The 19,071-nt window shown below is 58.3% G+C and overlaps 2 protein-coding genes across 10 annotated transcripts in view; one reads left to right on the top strand and one right to left on the bottom strand.

The window, feature by feature from the left end:
* ABCA2 (ATP binding cassette subfamily A member 2) overlaps window positions 1-7,057 on the bottom strand; it is a 42,057-nt gene extending 35,000 nt beyond the window's left edge. For 5 of the 9 annotated variants that reach the window (XM_072025451.1, XM_072025452.1, XM_072025457.1 and 2 more), the window contains exon 1: window positions 6,716-7,055. In XM_072025451.1, coding sequence (XP_071881552.1) covers window positions 6,716-6,781 — 66 coding nt within the window. In that variant the 5' untranslated portion in view covers window positions 6,782-7,055. Of the gene's footprint in view, window positions 1-6,715 lie in introns of all 9 variants that reach the window. The other 4 variants (XM_072025454.1, XM_072025459.1, XM_072025453.1 and 1 more) reach the window with 2 other exon arrangements.
* A 5,601-nt stretch (window positions 7,058-12,658) lies between these two features.
* FUT7 (fucosyltransferase 7) lies at window positions 12,659-16,649 on the top strand. The gene is made up of 2 exons (XM_005014795.6): window positions 12,659-12,814; window positions 15,060-16,649. Exon 2 carries the CDS (start codon window positions 15,139-15,141, stop codon window positions 16,180-16,182), a length of 1,044 nt encoding a protein of 347 aa, XP_005014852.1. The 5' UTR covers window positions 12,659-12,814; window positions 15,060-15,138; the 3' UTR covers window positions 16,183-16,649.
* Window positions 16,650-19,071: the final 2,422 nt, after the last annotated feature.

The following is a 19,071-nucleotide window of genomic DNA, read 5'->3' on the forward strand; positions in this document are numbered from 1 at the left end:
TGGTGAGCCCCTGTTCTGAATTTAAGAGGGAGGGGCAGGGTTCCCTGGGGAGGAGGAAGGGAACACAGCCCTGCAGCTGCCATTTCCCCACCAGTCTCTCCTGCAGGCCCCAGCACTGCCCACAAAGCAGAAGGTGACAGCCTGCAGGAGGCCCAGGGAACAGGGGTTCAACTCTTTGAGAATCTACACCCTAATTTTAAAGACTAGTGAAAGTATTTTAAGTGTATTGCTGGCTCCAAACTTTAGTTGCAGCATCATCAAATACCTGCTTACTGCAAATATGGTCTTAGAGCTGAGAAGTACAAATGGGTTAAGTTGTGGTCCCTGTGAGAGAAGATTATCAGAGACCCCAGCATCCCAGCACAGTGTTTGGATCCACACAAACTCACAGTACCTAAGAGAGGATGCCAGGTGGAGCTCCCTGCCAGGCATGCTCCACATCCAGGGCCAGTTCTGTTGCGGCACCCCAGCAGGGATCCAGACACTGATACCCACTGGTAGTCACCACCTGGCTGAGCACCCCCAGTCCTGCTAGGACACCAAAAGGCTGTGTCTGGCCTGTGCCCTGACCCTTGGTGATTGCCCTCCAGCCTTGGTCTCTGTACCATGCTCCAGACAAAGCAGGGCCTGCTTCAAGCCATGGGGCCACCTGTAGTACAACCCTGGTCACACCAGGGCCACCAAACCCACCCCACTGGCCCATCCACTGGGCCTGGCTGCTGTTATCCCCTGCATCTAGTCGCAATTTCTTCTGGCCCAAATTGTGCCCATTGTCACTGGTCCCACAGACACCTCTTTCCACTCCTCAAAACCTGCCTCTGGCTTTGCCCAGCAGACAGGACTGGCACTGTTGGCTCAGGACAGCCTGGGGAAGCTGGAGGTCCTGATGTTTCTGGAGGACAAGGAAATCCCTGCCCGGGCTTGCCGAAGCCTCTCATGACCCCAAGAGGGGAGCCACAGGAGAACAAAGGACAGCTCCTCCCCTGTGCCAGCCCCACAGAATGGCTGAGGTTGGAAGGGACCTCTGAAGATCATCCAGTCCAACCGCCTTGCCAAGCGGGCACATTGCACAGGCTGGCATCCAGACGGGTTTTGAATCTCTCTGGAGAAGGAGACTCCACAACCTCTCCAGGCAACCTGTTCCAGTGCTCTGTCACCCTCACAGTAAAGAAGTGAGAGGGCACTGCTGTCACTGAGTGCCAGCAGGAAGGGTCCATCAGGACATGGCACCAGCGACAATGCTGGACCAGCTCTTGGGCTGGCCACAGCACTGCTCCCAGGTGGTGCTGAGAAGCGACACCCAAAGCCTCTACCCCTCCACCTCCTCTCTGCACTCAAACCAACACCTGCAGAGGGGGAGACCAGTTTAAGCCAACTCACAAGTAGTCCTGACAGCCCAGCACCACGTCTGCTCCCCCTGAAGCACAAGCTCTGCCATGCACGGACCTTGGATGTGAACCCTGCTACACTTGGGAAGGCTGAGGCTCAGACACAACACAGCATCCAATGTTTTTGACTCCTTGTTGCTCCTCTGGAGCTTTGCACATGAAGAGGGAAGGAAATAATTCACAGCCCCGTGCTGCCCTCCAAACAGCACCTACAGCCCCTTGGAGAGTCCTACAGCATTCCCCCTGTACAGTGCCCCAGTGCTGCCTACTAAAAGTGTGCTGCCCTTCACAGCTCTGGCTCACGCAAAGCAGCACACAGTGAAACAGGTTCCACACACCCATACAAGCCCAGGACACATCCACCTTCCCCCTGGCAAGAGGTGCCTGGCCTCAGCACAGGCTGGATGGTGCCAGCGCCTGCAGGGCCATGACCACACACCAGTATGGGGGAAGGCACTGCCACCCCTCTCTACTTTGTGGGAAGGGAGAGGCCGTGGAGCGAGGCAGAGCCCTGCGCACGCTCACAGCCCTGGCTGCAGGGGAGGAGCAGTGCAGCAGCTTATGCCGTGTCTGTGAATCGCTCTGCAACAGGTGCCCTTGCCAGGCCAGGCCTGGCCACACTGTCCCTATGCTGTTCCTGCACCACCCCTGCAGCAGTGTACGAGCAGCCTCCTGCTGTGGTGGTGATTCAGGGGGATGCTGCCTGGCAGCGCTGCGCCAGCACTAGCCCAGCCTGTGCGTGCCACCCCCGCCTCCCCAGCACCAGCTGCAAACAAAGAGGGGGGCAAAGAGCATCCTGAGTCAGTGCAGAGCCCAGCCTGATCGAACCCCGCCCAAGGCTGATCCCCGCTCTCATCTAGCGCTGGGAAGAAGCTTCTGGGAGCTCCTCGTCAGGAACTGGGTGCTGTGGCCCTAGGCCTGTGCACTGTGTCCTGGTACATGCATTGCTGCAGCAGGTCCCAAATGGCCAGGGTGAGGCACAGAAGCAGCTCCTGGAGTCTCAGCTGCTCTTTACTATTCCTCCAAAAGAGTCCTGCGCAGCCAGCACTTTCAAATAAAATGCAAAATAAAACACAACAGCACCCTTCCATCACTGGCACTTCAAAGCTGGGAACTCCAGTGACAACAAGCTTTCCTGTCCCAGACATGTTTGCACCGAAAGCAACCAGGAAAGATGGCCAAACACACTTGGCTCTACCCTCACATGATGCCTGGGGTAACTTGAGAGTTCACCTGTTCACTTTACATCCTGTGTAGGTTTAATTAACTATTGACAGTTACCTGAGAGCCCATCCCTAAAGATACACACAGCTCTGCTCACCCCCAGTCCCAGCAGAGTCAAGGTGCCATAGGTCATGGATTTTTCCTTTGCGCAAAGAAATCCTCAAACCTGCACCATTCAGGACTGCTGAGCATCTGCACCCGAGAACTGCCTGTGCTTGGGACAGGGGGAGCCCTGGCTTCACTCCATCCTGAGGTGATGCTGTTCTGCTCAAACCTCCAATGCGCCAGGGCTCCTGCCTCAAATTCTACCCTAGGAAGAATAAAAATCATAACCAAACTCCCAAATAGCCCCTAGAACAGATCAGCTACTCTGGGCAGTCATACTCCCACAGATAAGGCTCAAATCCTTACATGGGTACTATAACACAGCCAAGGTACAGTACCCAACTCAGCCACCACCCAGGAGCTTAGCAATACAGGTACTGTAGGTAAGATTGTCTGGTGATGTCCTTGCTCTTTGTCAGTTTTTTCCAAAGATGAAATGATGTTGAGCTCTGGTATGCTCCTGCCCTGTTTCCCCACTGCTTTTGTTTGTAGCCATGGATCCTGTGATTGGCCCAGCTTCTCTGCCTCCCTGCTGAGCCCACACATACTGCCACGTCTCAAGACCACAGCAAGGGTTTCTGACACCACCACTGCAGGATCAAGATTCCAGGACAAAGCAAGCCCCTCCCTGGGAAGGGCTGGGAAGCAGAGTCACAGAAGGCAGTGACATGTTGTACAGTGGGTCAGGACCCTCTCCCACGGCTGCCTGATAGCACAGCCACCCTGCACAGGGCTGGCATTTGCCACTGCTACATTCTCAAGTGGACAATCTGAGCTCTAAGAAAATGCAGAGCCTGAGGAAAAAGTTTGTTTCAAAACTGCTGCTGTACCTCATTAGAGTGCTAACGTAGCCACAGCCCCCAAGTCTGGGTGCCACGATGAAGGCGACTTTCTCAGGGCCACAAAGAGTTCAGTGGCAGAGCAAGAGACTGGCCCCAGCTATCCTGAGCCCCAGAGCCCCAGTGCCTGCAGCAACGGGCTCTGCCAAGCACAAGGCATCTGCCTGGGAGATAAACCCTCCCTGTCCCCTGCCCTGCTGCCCCAGGGCTCCGGTCCAGGCATTACCAGGAAGGAAAGGACACTGTGGTTTGAGGCATGCACTCCAGTGCAGTGCCCCACACCAACACTCAGCTGCCAGCAGAGCAAGGGCAGCCCAGGCACCATACTCCTTCCATGACAGCACCAGAAGCCCACCCATTCCCATCCCACCACCACCTCTGACTCCCCAGGGTGAACTTAAGCCAGGGAAGGGTCTTGTGCTCCTCCATGCTTTATTAACCCAGTCTGGTCCACTAACCTCTGCCTGGCACCACTGAGTCAGTCCAAGGGATTCAGGGGCTGGTTTCCCTTGGCGAGATGTCCAGCTCTGGATGGAGCCTGGGTAAGGGCAGCGTGCCTCCCCCCGTCCCCCCCAGAGCAAGCTGCAGGGATCCACATAGGTTGGGTTGACGATGCTGGATTTTGGCACAGACCTGACTCTGCCCTAGCTTGCCAGCACCAGCCAGCTCTCCTCCCAAGCTGCTGGGAGGGTACAGAGCTGCCTTGGGAGCAGGCAGGCTGTTGCCCTCATGCACAAGGGGAGCTCGAGGTGACCACAGTACTCAGATGCAGCAAGAGTTCAAGGAAGCAAGAGATCAGCTCAGGTGACACGCACAAGGCACCTGTGTCATCAGGACACAAACATCCAAGGGGCTGCACCAAATCCAGCCATTGACCATGCTCTGTGCTAGGGGCAGCTCTCTCTCTGGGATGGAGCTGCTGTTCTGCACCCTCATGTGGCATCACTGGGGGCAAGGCGGTGCCAGCCCTTCCCCTGCCCTGTTCAGATGATGGTCCCTGCACACAGAGGTGATTGGGCCTGGGCTCCTCACCCTCCTCCTTGCCTGCCCAGCAGCCTGGGAGCTGGCAGCCATACTGCAACTTTCTGCACTGCACTCCTGCACTGCCTGCAGAGCTGAGGAGGCATGGAGAAATGGGTGCCCAAAAGATGCACACAGCCCCAGACTGTAAACCTGTCGGGCTTGGTGGCCAGGTCCAGGGCAGCTGTTGAGGGCCAGCAGATGCCAGGGGCAGCTGTCAAGAACCAACATAGTTGTGCCAGCCTGCTGGCCCTTGTGGGCAGGGATCTTTGACATACAGGGACGAGGCAGTCCCCAGCCACGATCATTTGGCTGCACTCAGTGCACAGGGTGGGGATGACTCAGCCGAGAGCATCACCCTCATCCACTGTGCAGGGGCTGCCCCGGTGGGCACTTGCCCATGGCACAGCCTCCGTCCGGTCCTGTCCATGCCCTCCCTGGCCTGGCACGCCCCCAGGAGTCTCCAGCACTCCATGTGTCAGGATGAAGTAGGGCCCAAGGCTCGCACACTGCTGGCAAAGGAGAACACACAGGATCAGGCCTGCAGGATATTTGGGAGGGGGAAGAGGAAAGAGAATCACCAGCTTGGGAGCAGCAGCTCGCTACCCTCCCCCATCCTCTAAAAATAACCAGCTCCCTCCATGCCCAGCACACCCCTCCCCCGGCCAGCCCACACCCTTCGTGATGGGGTTCGGGGTTCCTCCTTGGCCAGGACCTTCAGCAGCCCTTCCCCACCAGCACCTCACCTCCAGCCCTCCACATACACAGGCCCTACAGACCCGCACTCTGTGTGGCAGAAGCTGCCCCAGCACCCCCCATCACACCCCCATCTGCGTGGCAGGATTAGGCCAGCCCTCCCCTAGACGCACCAGGCAGAAGAGGCCAAGGAAGGATTAAACCAGTTTCTCAACCCCAGCACACACAAATGCACTCATCAGTATGGATGTGCACAACATGGGGGTTCAAGCCAGTTCCACCAGCAACCAGGTGGAGGTGGGAACCTGCCTCCTCTGCCACCTCTCTGGGAGCTGAGGAAGGGGCAGAGCAAAGGCAAACATCTGTGACAGACCAGATTTCACAACCTCATGACCAAAAAGCAGGAGCAGCTCCCTCCAGCACCCTAGGAAGACACATCCCTGACCCACATACAATTTAAAAGCCTATTTATAGCATGCAGACATCACTGAGAACTTGGGAAGGCTTTACCACACCAGAGACATGGCCCTTGGGACCAGAAACAGAGCTTGCAAATGTCCAGTGCTTCTGGAACCTGAGACAGGTCCAAGGTAGGGAGGAAGGAGCTGCATATGGTGGACATTTGGGCAGAGGGGAGAGAGTCTAGTCAGCAGCCCTGAACCCCTCATGCAGGCACTCATACACAGTGCCTGCTGCTGCCAAGGGCTTGGACGACTCCCACAGGCACGTAGTGGGAGCAGAGACAGGCAAGAGACCTAACTGTTGCTGCTACGAAACGTGCATCACTGAGCTGCCCAGCCTGTGCCAGAGCACTCAGAGATGCCAGCAGCCGGGCAAGGAGGGGTGTTTTTCAGCTGCTCTATGGGTTTATAAATAGACAGTATCCACACTTTCTCTTTCTGGTCCGCAAGGCAAGCGGACATCACTAGATCTCTGCATCCACCACCACATGCATTATTCATCTCCACAGCCTAACTGACAGGAAGAAAAGGGTTGCAGCAAGGGAACAGAGAGGACTGGCATGCAAAGGCGTCAAAAGCAGCCCCAAGCCCCGGGCAGCCTGGCTCCAGAGCGCACACAACGGCACGCAGGGATGCCGAGCCCCCACCCACACGCAGCCCCTCGGGGCTGCCCTCCCGCCCTCGCAGGTGGCCGGACGGGCACGGCGAAGACCCAGCCCTGCAGCGGGGAGGAGGCTCTCTCGGCCCCGCACCCCGAGCCTGCAGCGGGAGGGGGCCGCGTCGCCTCGCTCCCCCGGGCAGGGCTCGGCCAGCCCGGCTTTCCCAGGACCGCAGAGCCGGCGATGCCGGCGCCCGCAGCGCCGACCCGGCCCCCACCGGCTGCCCGGGCGGAGCCGCCGCGGGGACCCCGGCGGGTTCTGGCCGGGGGCTGCCGCTCACCCCGCACCCCCCCCAGCCCCTCCAGGCCCTCGCCGACGCTCACCGGGCTGCGCCGCTTCAGCGTCACGTTCTTCCAGAGCAGGAGATGGAGCTGGTGCAGGAACCCCATGGCCGCGCCGCGCCGGCCCCGCCGCAGGGCGCTCCCCGGCTCCGCTCCGCTCCGCTCCGCCCCGCTCGGCACCGCAGCTCACCCGCCGCCCACCGCCATGCCCAGGCCGCCGCCTTTGTCCGCAGCAGGCTCGGCTGCGCGGGGAGCGGGCGGGCGGGCGGCCCTGCCCCTGCCCCTCTCCCTGCCCCTCTCCGCTTCCGTCCTCGGCTCGACCGGCCCGGCCCGGCCCAGCCCTGCCCGGCCTGGCCCGGCCCGGCCCGGCCCGGCCCTGCGCAGCGCCGCCCCCGTGCCGGGGCTGCCTGCCGCCGCCTCCCCTTAAAGGCACCGCCGGGCCGCAGCCCCCGCCTGTCCCCCGCGAGGGTCCGGGGGGCGCCCCCCTGCGCCCGCCCCGAGATCCCTGCCGGCCCGGGGGGGGGGGGGCGGGGCCGCGGCCTGGAGAGGTCGAGCTGCGGCCCAGGGCGGCGGGGCCCGGGCCCCGGCGGGCCGAGCCGTCACGGAGCGGGCCCGGCCGCTTGCCGAGGCAGCGCCGATGCCCCCTCAGCGCCGCGGCCCCCCACAGCGGGGTGGCTGTGCCGCTGCCGAGAGGCCTGCGGGGGGCTGGCGGGCCGGGCAGGGCGAGTGGTGCGCCCGCAGACCCCAGCTGCAGGGTGAGAGGGATCTGAGCTCCTGCGGGGCAGGAGAGGGGGTGAGGCCGGCGGTGAGCGTGCCGGCCAGCGCCTGGTAGGAAGGAGGGCCTGGGGAGTGGGTCCCACATCGGTTCACAAAACTCGTGGGTGCCCACTGTGCTGCCGCGGAGCAAGAAAACCATCGGTAGCCGGCTGCCCCTCACTGCAGCAGGTGCAGTTGTGCTGGGCTCAGAGGTAGGATTGTGGAAGGACATCCAAACACTTTGCAAGCCAGGTTGTGCCAAAGGGTGCGTGCTCATCGTTTCTGCTTCTCAGGAAACCAAGGCACCCTTGGGTGCATGGCCAAGAAGGCCCAGAAGGACATGAGCAGAGCCGACCACAGCACCCCAGGCTTGCCCATGCTGTATGGCCTGGCCAGGAGGGGGACTCCTGCCCTAGGCAAAAAGATGCTCTGTCAGTGAGACTTACTGGTCCACAGGACCTCACTGCTTATCTCCATTCTTACAGCTGTGGGGCAGTGGAAGGGTGGTAGAGCTGCTGTCCTGGCATTCAATAGCCCTTGTAAAATGCCCTGATGTCAGTTTTGAGAGTGGGGGTTACAAATCTCACAACAATTTGCACCATTCCAGCACTGTTCCTCCAGGCCAGACCTGCCTCAGGGGAGCCCATCACCAGGTGTGCATGGTGGGGCAGTGAGCCCTTTGCAGCCATGGTGCACATCTCACTCCAAGAAACGTTCAGGACGATGACCTTCCTTGGTACAGTGGAGAGGGAAAGATTATTTAGGGGTTTACATGGTGCAGTCTTCTCCTGATGGTTGTTTTTGTCACACAGCAGTGACCTGCTTCCCTGACGGGCCTGCTATGAGCCATGGCCTGGAGGGGCTGGCTGCGCAGGCTGCCTGCATGTGGGGCTGGCATTGGTGTCCCTGTGTGCTGGCTGCCCTCAGCCCAGCTGGCTGCTGGCTGCCCAGCTCCTGCCCAACCAATGTGTGGGCAAAAGGAGTGGTGGGCTGTCCACATCTGTTCTTGAAGGGGACCAGCCTGCCTGCAGCAAGCTCTGCCCCATCCCAGCTGACTCTGAGGCTGGGAAGGATGTCCTCAACACCAGCAGGTACTGAACCAGGCGAGCTCTGACCCTCGCCTCACTGTCCTGTTGATCCAACCAACCAGACAGACGTCTCTCCCTTCCTTCCTTCCTTCCTTCCTTCCTTCCTTCCTTCCTTCCTTCCTTCCTTCCTTCCTTCCTTCCTTCCTTCCTTCCTTCCTTCCTTCCTTCCTTCCTTCCTTCCTTCCTTCCTTCCTTCCTTCCTTCCTTCCTTCCTTCCTTCCTTCCTTTCATACAGACAACCAGCCATCTATCCTTCCATCCCTCCCTTCCTCTCTCTTTACATTCCCCTGTTTTGTTTCATTTCTATCCTGTCCCTGCCTCCACCCAGCTCCCTCCTGGCCGTCTGTACCCCCTTGCTCCGTCTGCTGTTGTTGCTATCTTCAACCATCTTGTCTCTGTGCTGCTGTCAGGGTTAAGTGCAGCCAGAGCAGTGAATGACTTGGCTGCCCCAGCTCCAAGTTTTGTTGCTAAGGGTGACAGTGTTTCAGGCACTGCTCTGGAGCAGCTGCCTGGGCATGACAAAAGCTCCTGTTGTCCTGCCACAAAGTGCCATTATTCAGAAAACTTCTGGGCAAAACCTTGCATGGCATCTGTGTCAGGTGGGTGTCACCTCCCAGGGCCATTGGGCAGTGACCAAGGACAAAGGGACACCCAGGAGACACGGTGGTGGAAGGGCACTGGGTGCCAAGGTGCCCTGTGGAGGTTGGCTGTTCTGGAAGGGCAGCAGTGGGGCAGCCCCCAGGGAGCATGGGAGGCGGGCACCTGAGCTCCGTGGCATAGAAAGGTGCCAAAGTTGGGGATGTCGGGGCTGGTTCTGTGTCTTTTCACCGTTCTCCACTGGCTGGAGTCACAGAGCTGCCATGTTGGGATGCTACCAGGCTGACCAGCATTTCTCCTGCTTTAAAATCCCAGTGGTATTTGGTGTGTCCAGCAGCACCAAGACAGGCCATTGTGGTTCAGACAGTGGTCAGCCCAGGGACGAGGCCTTTGCTCCAACAGGGGCTTCTAGTTGGTCCCTGGGGAAGGAGGGATGTATGCACCCTCCTTCCCCCTGAGCATATACCCAGCTTCTCACTCTTCCTGAGAGACTGCAAGTGGTTTGTCCCTCACCCCACTCTTCATAAAACCCCACCCTGCTCAGCTCAGGGCAGGGGGCAGTAGTGTGGGTTACTAGTGGGGCTGTGGGGTATGGAGCAGTGCCCATGACCTGGTCTCTCACCTCCCTCCATTCCACTGCCTTGGGTCATGTCTTGGTGAGCTTCCCCAGTCTTCTGTTTGGCATGACTCCAAACACCAACAGCAGTGGGACAATGGGCAGCACAGCCCCAGGGAACCTGGTTGCCCATCCCTCCTTGGACCTGGAGCCTGAGCACCTCTCACAGGGCTGCTCTTGCATCCATCTGCAGAGGGCAGCAACCACCCACCCGCAGTTCTCTGGGTGCTGCTGGCATTACCTGATGGTCCATGGCATGTCCACAGATGCTGGCTGTTCTCCACCCAACTGGGCAGAGCTGGCAGAGACCCCAGCTGCCAGCCTGGGTTTGAACAAGACAGCTCCAGCCTGGCACAGTCTCTGCCCCTGAGCTACCCCTGGGCATGTCCCTGGGCTGCTGGGAGAGGGTGCCTGCACACACCAGCCGCAAATTCCTGCCCCGGGGCTTCTAAAACCCTGCCTAGGGTAGCACCGTGGCTGACAGCTGATGTGGCTGTGGCCTTCCAGCAGCCTTCCAGGCCTTCCAGGACACAGCTCCTTCATCTCTGTCGTGTCCTGCATCCCTGGTGGAAACCTCATGGCCAATGTGGCATGGCCACCTGTGCCACACAGGGAACTGGGGAACAGGAGCACGGGCAATGCTGTCAGGGAGTGCTGCCAGCAGTGAATCAGACTGAGGCAGGCCAGCCTGGGAGCAGTGCCCTGTGGGCTGTGCAGTGCCCAGTATCAGGGCTCTCAATCACACAGGGGAAGAAATGCAGAAAGGGAGTTGAGAAAAAATAACAGGAAACAGGACATAAGTCTGAGGAGGAAAAAATACCCAAACCCAGCACTGCAGTTGGCCTCAGAGGTCTCTGAGGGTGGCACTGAAACCGCAGAGCCCTGCTACGCCCCAGCACATTGGCAGAGCACTGCGGGCACAGTGCTGGCAGGGGCCCCATGGGAGTGGTCCTTGTCCCAGGAACTGGGCAGCCAGAGGGATGGAGAGGAGCAAGAGTGAAATGGGGGGTGCAGCCTCCAGGGCTACTCAAGCACCCCAAGAGCCCCCATGGAGTGGTTTAGGGGCAAAGAGCACAGTGGGACCTCACTCCCCTCTTCTCTTCATGCCATGCAATGCAAGTACATATCCACTTAGAGGACAGCACTACATGCCTCAGGGCTCTCCTCCCTGCCTCTATCTCAGTTTCCCCCTCTCTCTTCACTTTGCAAGGGCCTTAGGAGACAGGGGTGTGCCCAGGCAGCCATGCCAGCAAAGAAACAACCAGGCAGGTGGCCTCACCAGGACAGTGGCATGGCCAGACCCTAGGCATGGGCACAGCTCTCAGTGCAGGCGCAGTAAAGGCATGCATGTGCCCACTTCCTCCTTTGACAGAAAACATCCCAGCAAGGGCAGGTGCCCAGGCTTGGCAGAACAGAGGAGCTGCTGGTGTTGCTTTAGCTGACAGTTTCAAGATGAGTCAGTGGGAGCCAAAATCAGGCTGGCATCCTGTTTTCAACCTGGCTGCAGGGTGGCAGACAGGAGGCACACAGGGGAAGCTGAGGGCAGGGCCCTGCCTGCACACATCTCAGAGCAGGCAGGGCATTGGGTTGGAGCAGGAGTCTGCACATGCTGAACCCCCAACACACACACACCTGCTCCTTCCCAGCACTGGCCAGGAGGGAATTGCCCCCAGCCCAGCCACAGCACAGGTGATCCTGGTCATGGTGCCAGGCTAACGTTCTGGGCTTGTTCATAACCCTCTCGGCTCTGTGATGGGCCGAAGAAAATGCAAAGGCAGCAGCAGGTTTATTCCAAGATGAATGAGCATCTTGCTCTTCATCTGCTTCTGGGTGATTTTGGAGAGAGTTGTGTGTGCCAGGAACCTGCAGCCAGACATGACAATCCTGATTTTCAAGAGTAAACAAAATAATAGTAACAATGTTCTAGTGGTCTCAGCAAAACAGTGTTTGCAGGATGTGCTTTGGCACAGCAACTGCCAGCCCGCAGAGCTGCCCATGGGCTCAGCCCAGCCCCTGCAGCCTCCCTCCCTGCCATGCTCTGCATGGGCACTACTCCGGCAGGCAGCTGCGGGCAGGAGCACAGTGGCCAAGGCAGCCTGCTGGGTACCAGACCCTGCCTACATCCTGCTCCACGTTGCTCATGCCCGAGGACGGGGCTGGGTGGCAGGGCTCAGACCAGACTGGGGGTCTTTCCCTGCTGTCCCCTCCTTGGTATCACCCTGTGACCCATCTCTGTCCCCTTGCACTCCTCTGCCACAGGGCTAGAGAAGACATGCCAGGGGGTGGGAGACCTGGGGACCTGCCTGGAGAAGGTGGCCAGTGTGGGCTTGCTTCTGCAAGTGCAGAAGTGCCTGCTTGCTTCTGAGGGCACCCGTGCTCCTTCTATCCACATGGTGGAGAGCACTGATGAGTCCCAGTGCAGGGACATAGAGACATTGGGCAAACCCCAAAACAGGGGCAGGTACCAGGAAAAGCCACAGCTCATCTGGGGCATTGGAGTTCTGGCTAGCAGCTGGGATGGGAGAGGTGCTCGGCAGACATGAGATATGATTTGTGCTTGCTTTCAAAGATGACCCCTTGGAAATCCCTTTGGGGAACTGAAACCCCACACAGGGCTACCTGTCTCTTCCACAAGGAGCTACGGTCCTGCCAGAGAGTCTGGAGAAAACACAAGGACATAGGTCAAGATGTGTAGGCACAGAGAGATCTGCAAATATCTACCAGGGTGTAGCACACGGCCATGGGGCAGCACGGGACATGCACTGTGCAACAGGAGCCCATCCTGGCATGGGGCACCCCCCCAGCCATGTGAGAAAGAACCCAGCCATGGGGCACCCAGCTGTGGGTGATATTGCCACCCACATGGCACAGGGGAAGTGCTCAGTGTACTTTGACAGCAGCAGGAAGGACCTGCCTGGGGGCTGGGACAAAGCAAAACCACAGAAAAGAGGAAGCCCTAAGTACTCCAGCCCAGAACCAGCAGCTGCCCCAGAGTACCTGCGTGGGCAGTCACCAGCCCTGTCTGTGCCGTGCTGCGCTGTGCTGTGCCGCGCCACACCGTGCCGAGCTGCAGTCCATTCCACAGTAAGTCTGCAGGCTGAGCCCACATGCCAGCACTGCTGTACAACATGGGGAGAGGGGGGCTAAGCAACGGGTTGGCTCCTGGTGCTGCCAGCCTGAGGATCTGCCCTTCCAGAACAATCTTTGAATGTGGGGCAGTGTCCCCACTGCTGGGGACTGGCAGGCAAAGGGGCCCGAAGCACCGGTGTCCTCATGCGTAGTGCAGGGAGCAGGCAGAGCTGTTTTTCCCTCTTCACATGATTTTTTTTTTTTTTTTCTGGAGCCTAAACTTAGCTCATGTATTTTAGCATGCCAGACGGAGCAGGCCAGAGCAGGGAAGGGATTTGCAAAAAGTAAAGCTGCTGCAAATCAGCTGGAAAAGCAGGACAACACCTTCCACAAGCCTCCAAAATCACAGAGAAACCAGCACCCCCTGCCTGGCTGTTGGGCTGGGGCATCTAATTTGCTTTCAGAGGTTACCTTGAAAGGGAAACTGTCTTTTGTGCTGAACACTGTGGGTGACCTGCCAAAAATTTGGCTGCAACACATGCAGAAATGCAAACAGCCAAATGGATAGGGAAAGGAGCTGAGAGGGAGCTCCCTGTACACCCGGGGCTGTGCCCTGCAGCCCATTCCATGCCCGGCCACCCAGCATTGCCAAAGCACGGGAAAAAAAAATCAGGCAGTGTCCAGCCGTGCAGTCCTTGGGACCAGCACTCATGGGGTTTTGAGCTGGTTGCTGGCAGCTGGTGCAGCTGAATGTCGCCCCCCCCTTCCCCCCCATCTGCTCCTGCTGCTTTCCAGCGAGCAACTCTGACTCAGTTAAGAAGCAGAACCTTTGTCAAGGCCAGACACGGGCAGAAGGGCACTGCAGTGGAGTGAACGAAGGTGTAAATGCGCATCTCATGCTGGATGGTGGTTGACTGGGGTTCCCACATGCCTACAGGCTGAGCCCCGCCAGCTGGAGACCTACAGCAGCCCAGCTGTGGGGGAGCCAAATGCCTCTCTGCCCTGCCTGCCGGGGACTGGAAACCTGGGGCACCTGAAAATAAAGTACGGGTATATGCGGTGCCAAGACAACCAGCTCCCAGACCTTCATGGCTGGGGAGAGCACCCCAAGCCCAGGGAGAGCACTCCAAGCCAGGTAGGAGCCCTGCCATCACTGCAGGAGGGTGCTGGGACAAGCGAGGCACGTTTCAGGCAGGACCCTGATCTGGCCCTGGGTGGGGTTTGGGACTTCCTGATTGCTCCCAAGGACACCCCAATGGCTGATCCATGAGTGGGTTCAGGGACGGAGCGTTGCTCTGGGGTGTGTGTTCACAGCATTTCCTGCAGTGACTCCCAGCCAGCTGTGAGGCAGGACTCGGGGTACTCCCTCACTCTTTGGCATGTGGCCCCAACTTGCAGCCCCCCAGAAAGAACCACATGTTCCTCCCAGGCTTTGCTGTGGCAAGGCTGGCTGCATTTCAAGCTCAAAATGCCCCCCCAGGCAAAGCGAGAAGTGTGGAATGGGACTGTGCCTCTTTGTCAGATGGGGAAACTGAGGCACAGAGCAAGTGACAAGGAAAGCATCCCTTGTGCATGCAATTGGGAGTAGTGTTCATCAGTTGTGACATGGGGACAGGTGGCTGCTGACTGTTGGCTCTGTACTCCCTCCCCATCTCCTTCAGCAATAGCACTGCTTGCCCCTAGAGACTGGGGTCACTGGGGAACACATGAGGGAGCGTGATGCAAATGACACCGATGCAAATGACAGCACCAGCTTGGTGTGACAGGGCTGCAACAGCTCCTGCCTCTTCCTACCCTGACAGGTAGCCTCAGGAAAAGTCCTTTTATCTGTTACATATGGGATTTTCTGAGCTTAAAAGACAACACAAAATGAAGAAAAAAAAAAAAAAAGGCCCAGAAAAAAAAATGGAATCCACATGGTGAAAGCTGTGGGTCCCTCTGTGGCACCTGGGATGGCATGCAACCATCCCCTTGCTTGGCAGAGGTGCTGCCAACATCTCCAGCCTGCCCCAGGCCAGGGATCCCTGCTGGGTTGTGGCAGCGGGTGCATGGGTGGGACCCTGCAGGGTGGGCAGAGGTATACTGGGGCCTGGGGGCTCCTCCTGTGCCTGAGCCCTGTGGGGTTTGGGTGCCATGGAGGAAGTGCAAAGTTTTTCTCCAGCCACTCCAGCCCCAGCATCTCCTCGTTCCTCCATGCTTCTGCCAGCCAGGTGGCTGGGCAAGCTGAGCTGATGGCCCTTGCTGGCTTCTTCTGTCCCAGGCACAGCCTCCAAGGAGGTGACACCACCAAGAAGGTGACACTACCAAGGTGACAGCCAGCCCTGCTGAGCACCGGCAGCATGTCCCGGGCATCACCACTGCCACGGCTGCCATGGGGCCGGCCCAGTATGAAGGCAGTGGTCACTGCTGGGTTGCTTGTCACCATGCTCTGGAACCTGAAGTGCTTCATCAACTCATCTAACATCTCTGGTAAAGCCCCCAAGCACACTAAGCCACTGGTGGTCCTAGTGTGGGAATGGCCTTCAAATCAGGTCCCAAACATCAGTGGGGACATTTGTTATGAGCTGTACAGCATTGAGGGATGCTGGCTCACCATGGAGCAGCAGCTCCTGCACCGGGCAGATGTGGTGGTGTTTCCTCACACCAGGCTCCAGCAGGGCAGGGACAAGCTGCCCCGGGAGAAGCCACCAGGGCAGAACTGGGTGTGGGTCTCCCTGGAGTCCCCCACAAACACTAAAGCATTAACAGGATGGAACCAGACATTCAACTGGGTGATGACCTACAGACGAGACTCAGACATCTTCATTCCCTATGGCAAGCTTGTGCCCAACCGGTCAGCCACCATGAACATCCCCATGAAGACCAACTTGGTATCTTGGGTTATTAGCAACTATCACAGGACTCAGAAAAGAGCTGAAGTCTACAAGAACCTGTCCAGGTACCTCCATGTGAACATATATGGGAAGGCAAGCAAAAATCCGCTTTGCAAAGACTGCCTTTTGCCAACGACATCCAAGTCCAAGTTTTACTTGGCCTTCGAGAACTCCATCCACCAGGACTACATCACTGAGAAGCTCTGGAGGAACTCCCTGATGGCTGGCACTGTGCCTGTGGTGCTGGGGCCTGCCCGGGCCAACTACGAGCAGTTCATCCCCGCGGATTCATTTATTCACGTTGATGACTTTAGTTCCCTGGCAGAGCTGGCCACCTTCCTGAAGACCATGAACTCCAGCCGTTACCAGCAGTTCTTCGTATGGCAGAAGAAGTACAGTGTGAAGCTCTATGCAGACTGGAGGGAGCGCATTTGTACCATCTGTGCCATGTACCCCAGCCTGCCCCAAGGCCGTGTCTATCCCAACCTGGAGAGCTGGTTCAACTCCTAGTGAAGAGCTGACACGTGCTGAGGGCACTCAGCACTGCCAGACATCAGGGATGCATTTGTGCAGAATATAGAAGTGGGAGGAGTGTGGGGCACCCTGCGACAGAACAGGATGCTGTGCAGGGAGGGATGTGAGACCTCTAATACTCGCCCTGTTGTTGCCTCACTGTTACCTTGAGCAACTCTGTGTGATTTAGCTTCCTGCAAAATGTGACTATCCCCCCATACTGACCTACCCCGCTATGGTGCTGGAATAACCAGAGGGTGCTTTGGAAATAAATGACACAGCTTTTCAGAGGCTTGGCCCATCTGTCAGGGCCTGGGAAGGGCTGAGGGCAGGCAAGGACAGCAGGAACCAGCAGCTCCCCAACCTTCCTTTCCTCCTCATGCCCTTGTAATCATGCTGTGCCCCCCTTCCCCCCCCCCAGTACCTGGACAGTAAACCCGTGGTGGCAGAGGCCCTTGGCAATGTTTCTGGCTGGGTGACTGCAGCTTTGGGGGGGAGGGCGTTGAGAGGGAGGAGGGATGGGAGAGACATAGTCCCCTGAGACCTCAGGGCAAGAGGCTGCATCCTGCCAGGGACCCAGCATCCTGTAGCCAAGGACAAGCAGCTCACACATCACACCAGCTCCCACAGCCTCCGTGCTGGCACAGCCCTGCAGAACCCATTTCCCCTGCCCCTGCTCTCTTGCCGCTGGTGTCCCTGTGCTGGCAGGACACCGGATGCTCTCAAGAGCAATCACAGCCTGCTCAGTGCAAGGCCGAGTCAGAGCAGGATGACTGTGGTTTTGCACTGCCGGCTGTATGTACTGCTGCGACAGGAAGCTGTTGAGATGGTGCTGTCCTGAACTTTGCAGCAAGCCAAGAGCAAACACCCCACACCAGTGTCCTTGGCACTGCCAGCCCCCACACACCCCGTGCCATGCACACACCACGTGCCCTGGGCACCCCCACACCAAGAGCATCCCACTCTGCACTGTGTTCACCCCCCTCTGTGGTCACTGCATGGCAAGCAGCCTGCACTGTGGGCACCCTGCAGCACACATACACTGCCTGGGAAGCTCCCTGCACTGCAGGCACCCTAACTCAAGAGCATCCTGCACTGCGGGCCCCCTGCTAGCACACACCCCCTGCATTGTGGGCACCTTGCACTGAAAGCACCCTGCCCTGTGGACACTGCACTTTTGAGGACCCTGCCCACTCTGCACCCTGTGCCACACACTCCTGACCATGCAAAGGGCATCCTGCTCTGTGGGTACCCGGCACCCTGGGCATGGGCAGCCCCTAGGCACGCCATGGGGAAGCACCCATCTGGGACTGGCAGCAGACATTGGGGCTAGGCAACAGAACTGGGCAGGAATGTGACTGCTCCATCCTTGCCTCACTTTCTGTGCAGACCCAAACCTCACCATGTCTCCTCAAGTCATTTACCTCCCCGTTACCAGGGACTCATTTTGTCATACATTTTGCCCAGTTTTCCTCACTGCAGCCCCCAAGACTTCACAGCCTGAGCCCCACCACCCTGCCCAGCAGCACCCAGCAAGCTGCCGGCCACCCACTGGACCTGGTCGCATGGGTGATAACCCACAGCAGAGGGGACAATCCTGCTTGCAGTGTGTGCTTTGTGAACACCCCCCACGCCCCAGCATCAGCCTGGTCCAGACCTGCCTCACGTGGCAGTTTGACAAGACATGCCACAATCTTCTGATTTATGCAGCGTGGTTTCTCATTTTGTCTTCTGGATCAACTGAAAACTGAGCAGGAACATGTCACAACCCTGTCAGTGCTGCCTCACCTCCATGGCAGCACGGCCCCAACAAGCCTCAGCTGGCTGCATCACTTCTCCATCATCACACATTGCCATGAAGGCTCTGGGGCTGCAGGATCTGGGGGTCCCACAGCCTGCTCCCCGAGGAGTTCCTACCTGGCTGTGCAAACTGCAAATCTCTGCAGCAGATAATCAGATGGTTGAAACTTGCAGAGTCAAACCTAAGCAATGCGACAGCCTTCCCAGGCAGAAATGGCACCTCTGTATGCAACCTATGGTCTAGTGTATCACAGACTGCCAGCCCCCATCACCGCCAGCTCACTCCCCCCTCCCCCCACCAGTGTGCCAGGCAAGAGCCAAGGGCATCTCTGGCCACAGAAGTTTGCAGCAGGCGCTGCGCCTGGCTGTGAGCCCCACGATTTGAATCCTGCTGTTAAATCAGGCTGTGGGCAAGGAGCCCTGGGCATCCAGGTACTAAGGAACAAGTGAGGACACAGGGGTGAGGGCAATGAGGTCCTGCATGTGTTTCCACCTCAGCCCTGTGTAGGATACCAAGGTGCTCTGAGAGCAGCAGGCAGCTCCTGCACAGCCCACGAGCATGAGGGTGCAGACCAGCTCTGAAAATCAAGAGAAAAACCATCATTAACTGGCAGCTGAGCTAAAAAGAGGGCTTTTCAGAGTTGGTTTCAATACAGATCTGGTCACTTCATTGCTTGTGCTTGGGGAGAACAACCCTTAGGGTGCAGACTGATGGCTGCAGCAAACCAGGCTGCACAGCCAAGGGTGCTGAGCAGTGAGTTGTCGCACCCAGGAAGTGCCTTGCTTCTCCCATTTGGCAGTCCCATGCACCTCCTGCTGGCATCACCCTGGCACAGCCTTGCTCCCGGCTGGCCCATGCCGTGGGGCTTCTTGGCCACCAGCACAGCCACCTGGCAGTGCTGAGGCTGTCCAGGATGCGCCTTGCCCAGGACTTGCATATTGCTCTTGCAAGCAGTGGTCAAGCAGCATACCCCAGCAAGCCCTTTCCTGTTCATGGACCCTGGAGGGACCCTTCACCTGAGACTCCCTTGGGCTTTTGCCTTTCCAAAAAGTAACTATGGAAAAAAATAGAAGCCCCACAAGGGT

The sequence above is a fragment of the Anas platyrhynchos genome, chromosome 18, assembly GCF_047663525.1.
Source record: "Anas platyrhynchos isolate ZD024472 breed Pekin duck chromosome 18, IASCAAS_PekinDuck_T2T, whole genome shotgun sequence".
Lineage (NCBI taxonomy): Eukaryota > Metazoa > Chordata > Aves > Anseriformes > Anatidae > Anas > Anas platyrhynchos.

Excerpts from the sequence above, each read along its gene's own strand:
- FUT7 (XM_005014795.6), top strand. The coding sequence starts at position 15,139 with ATGTCCCGGGCATCACCACTGCCACGGCTGCCATGGGGCCGGCCCAGT.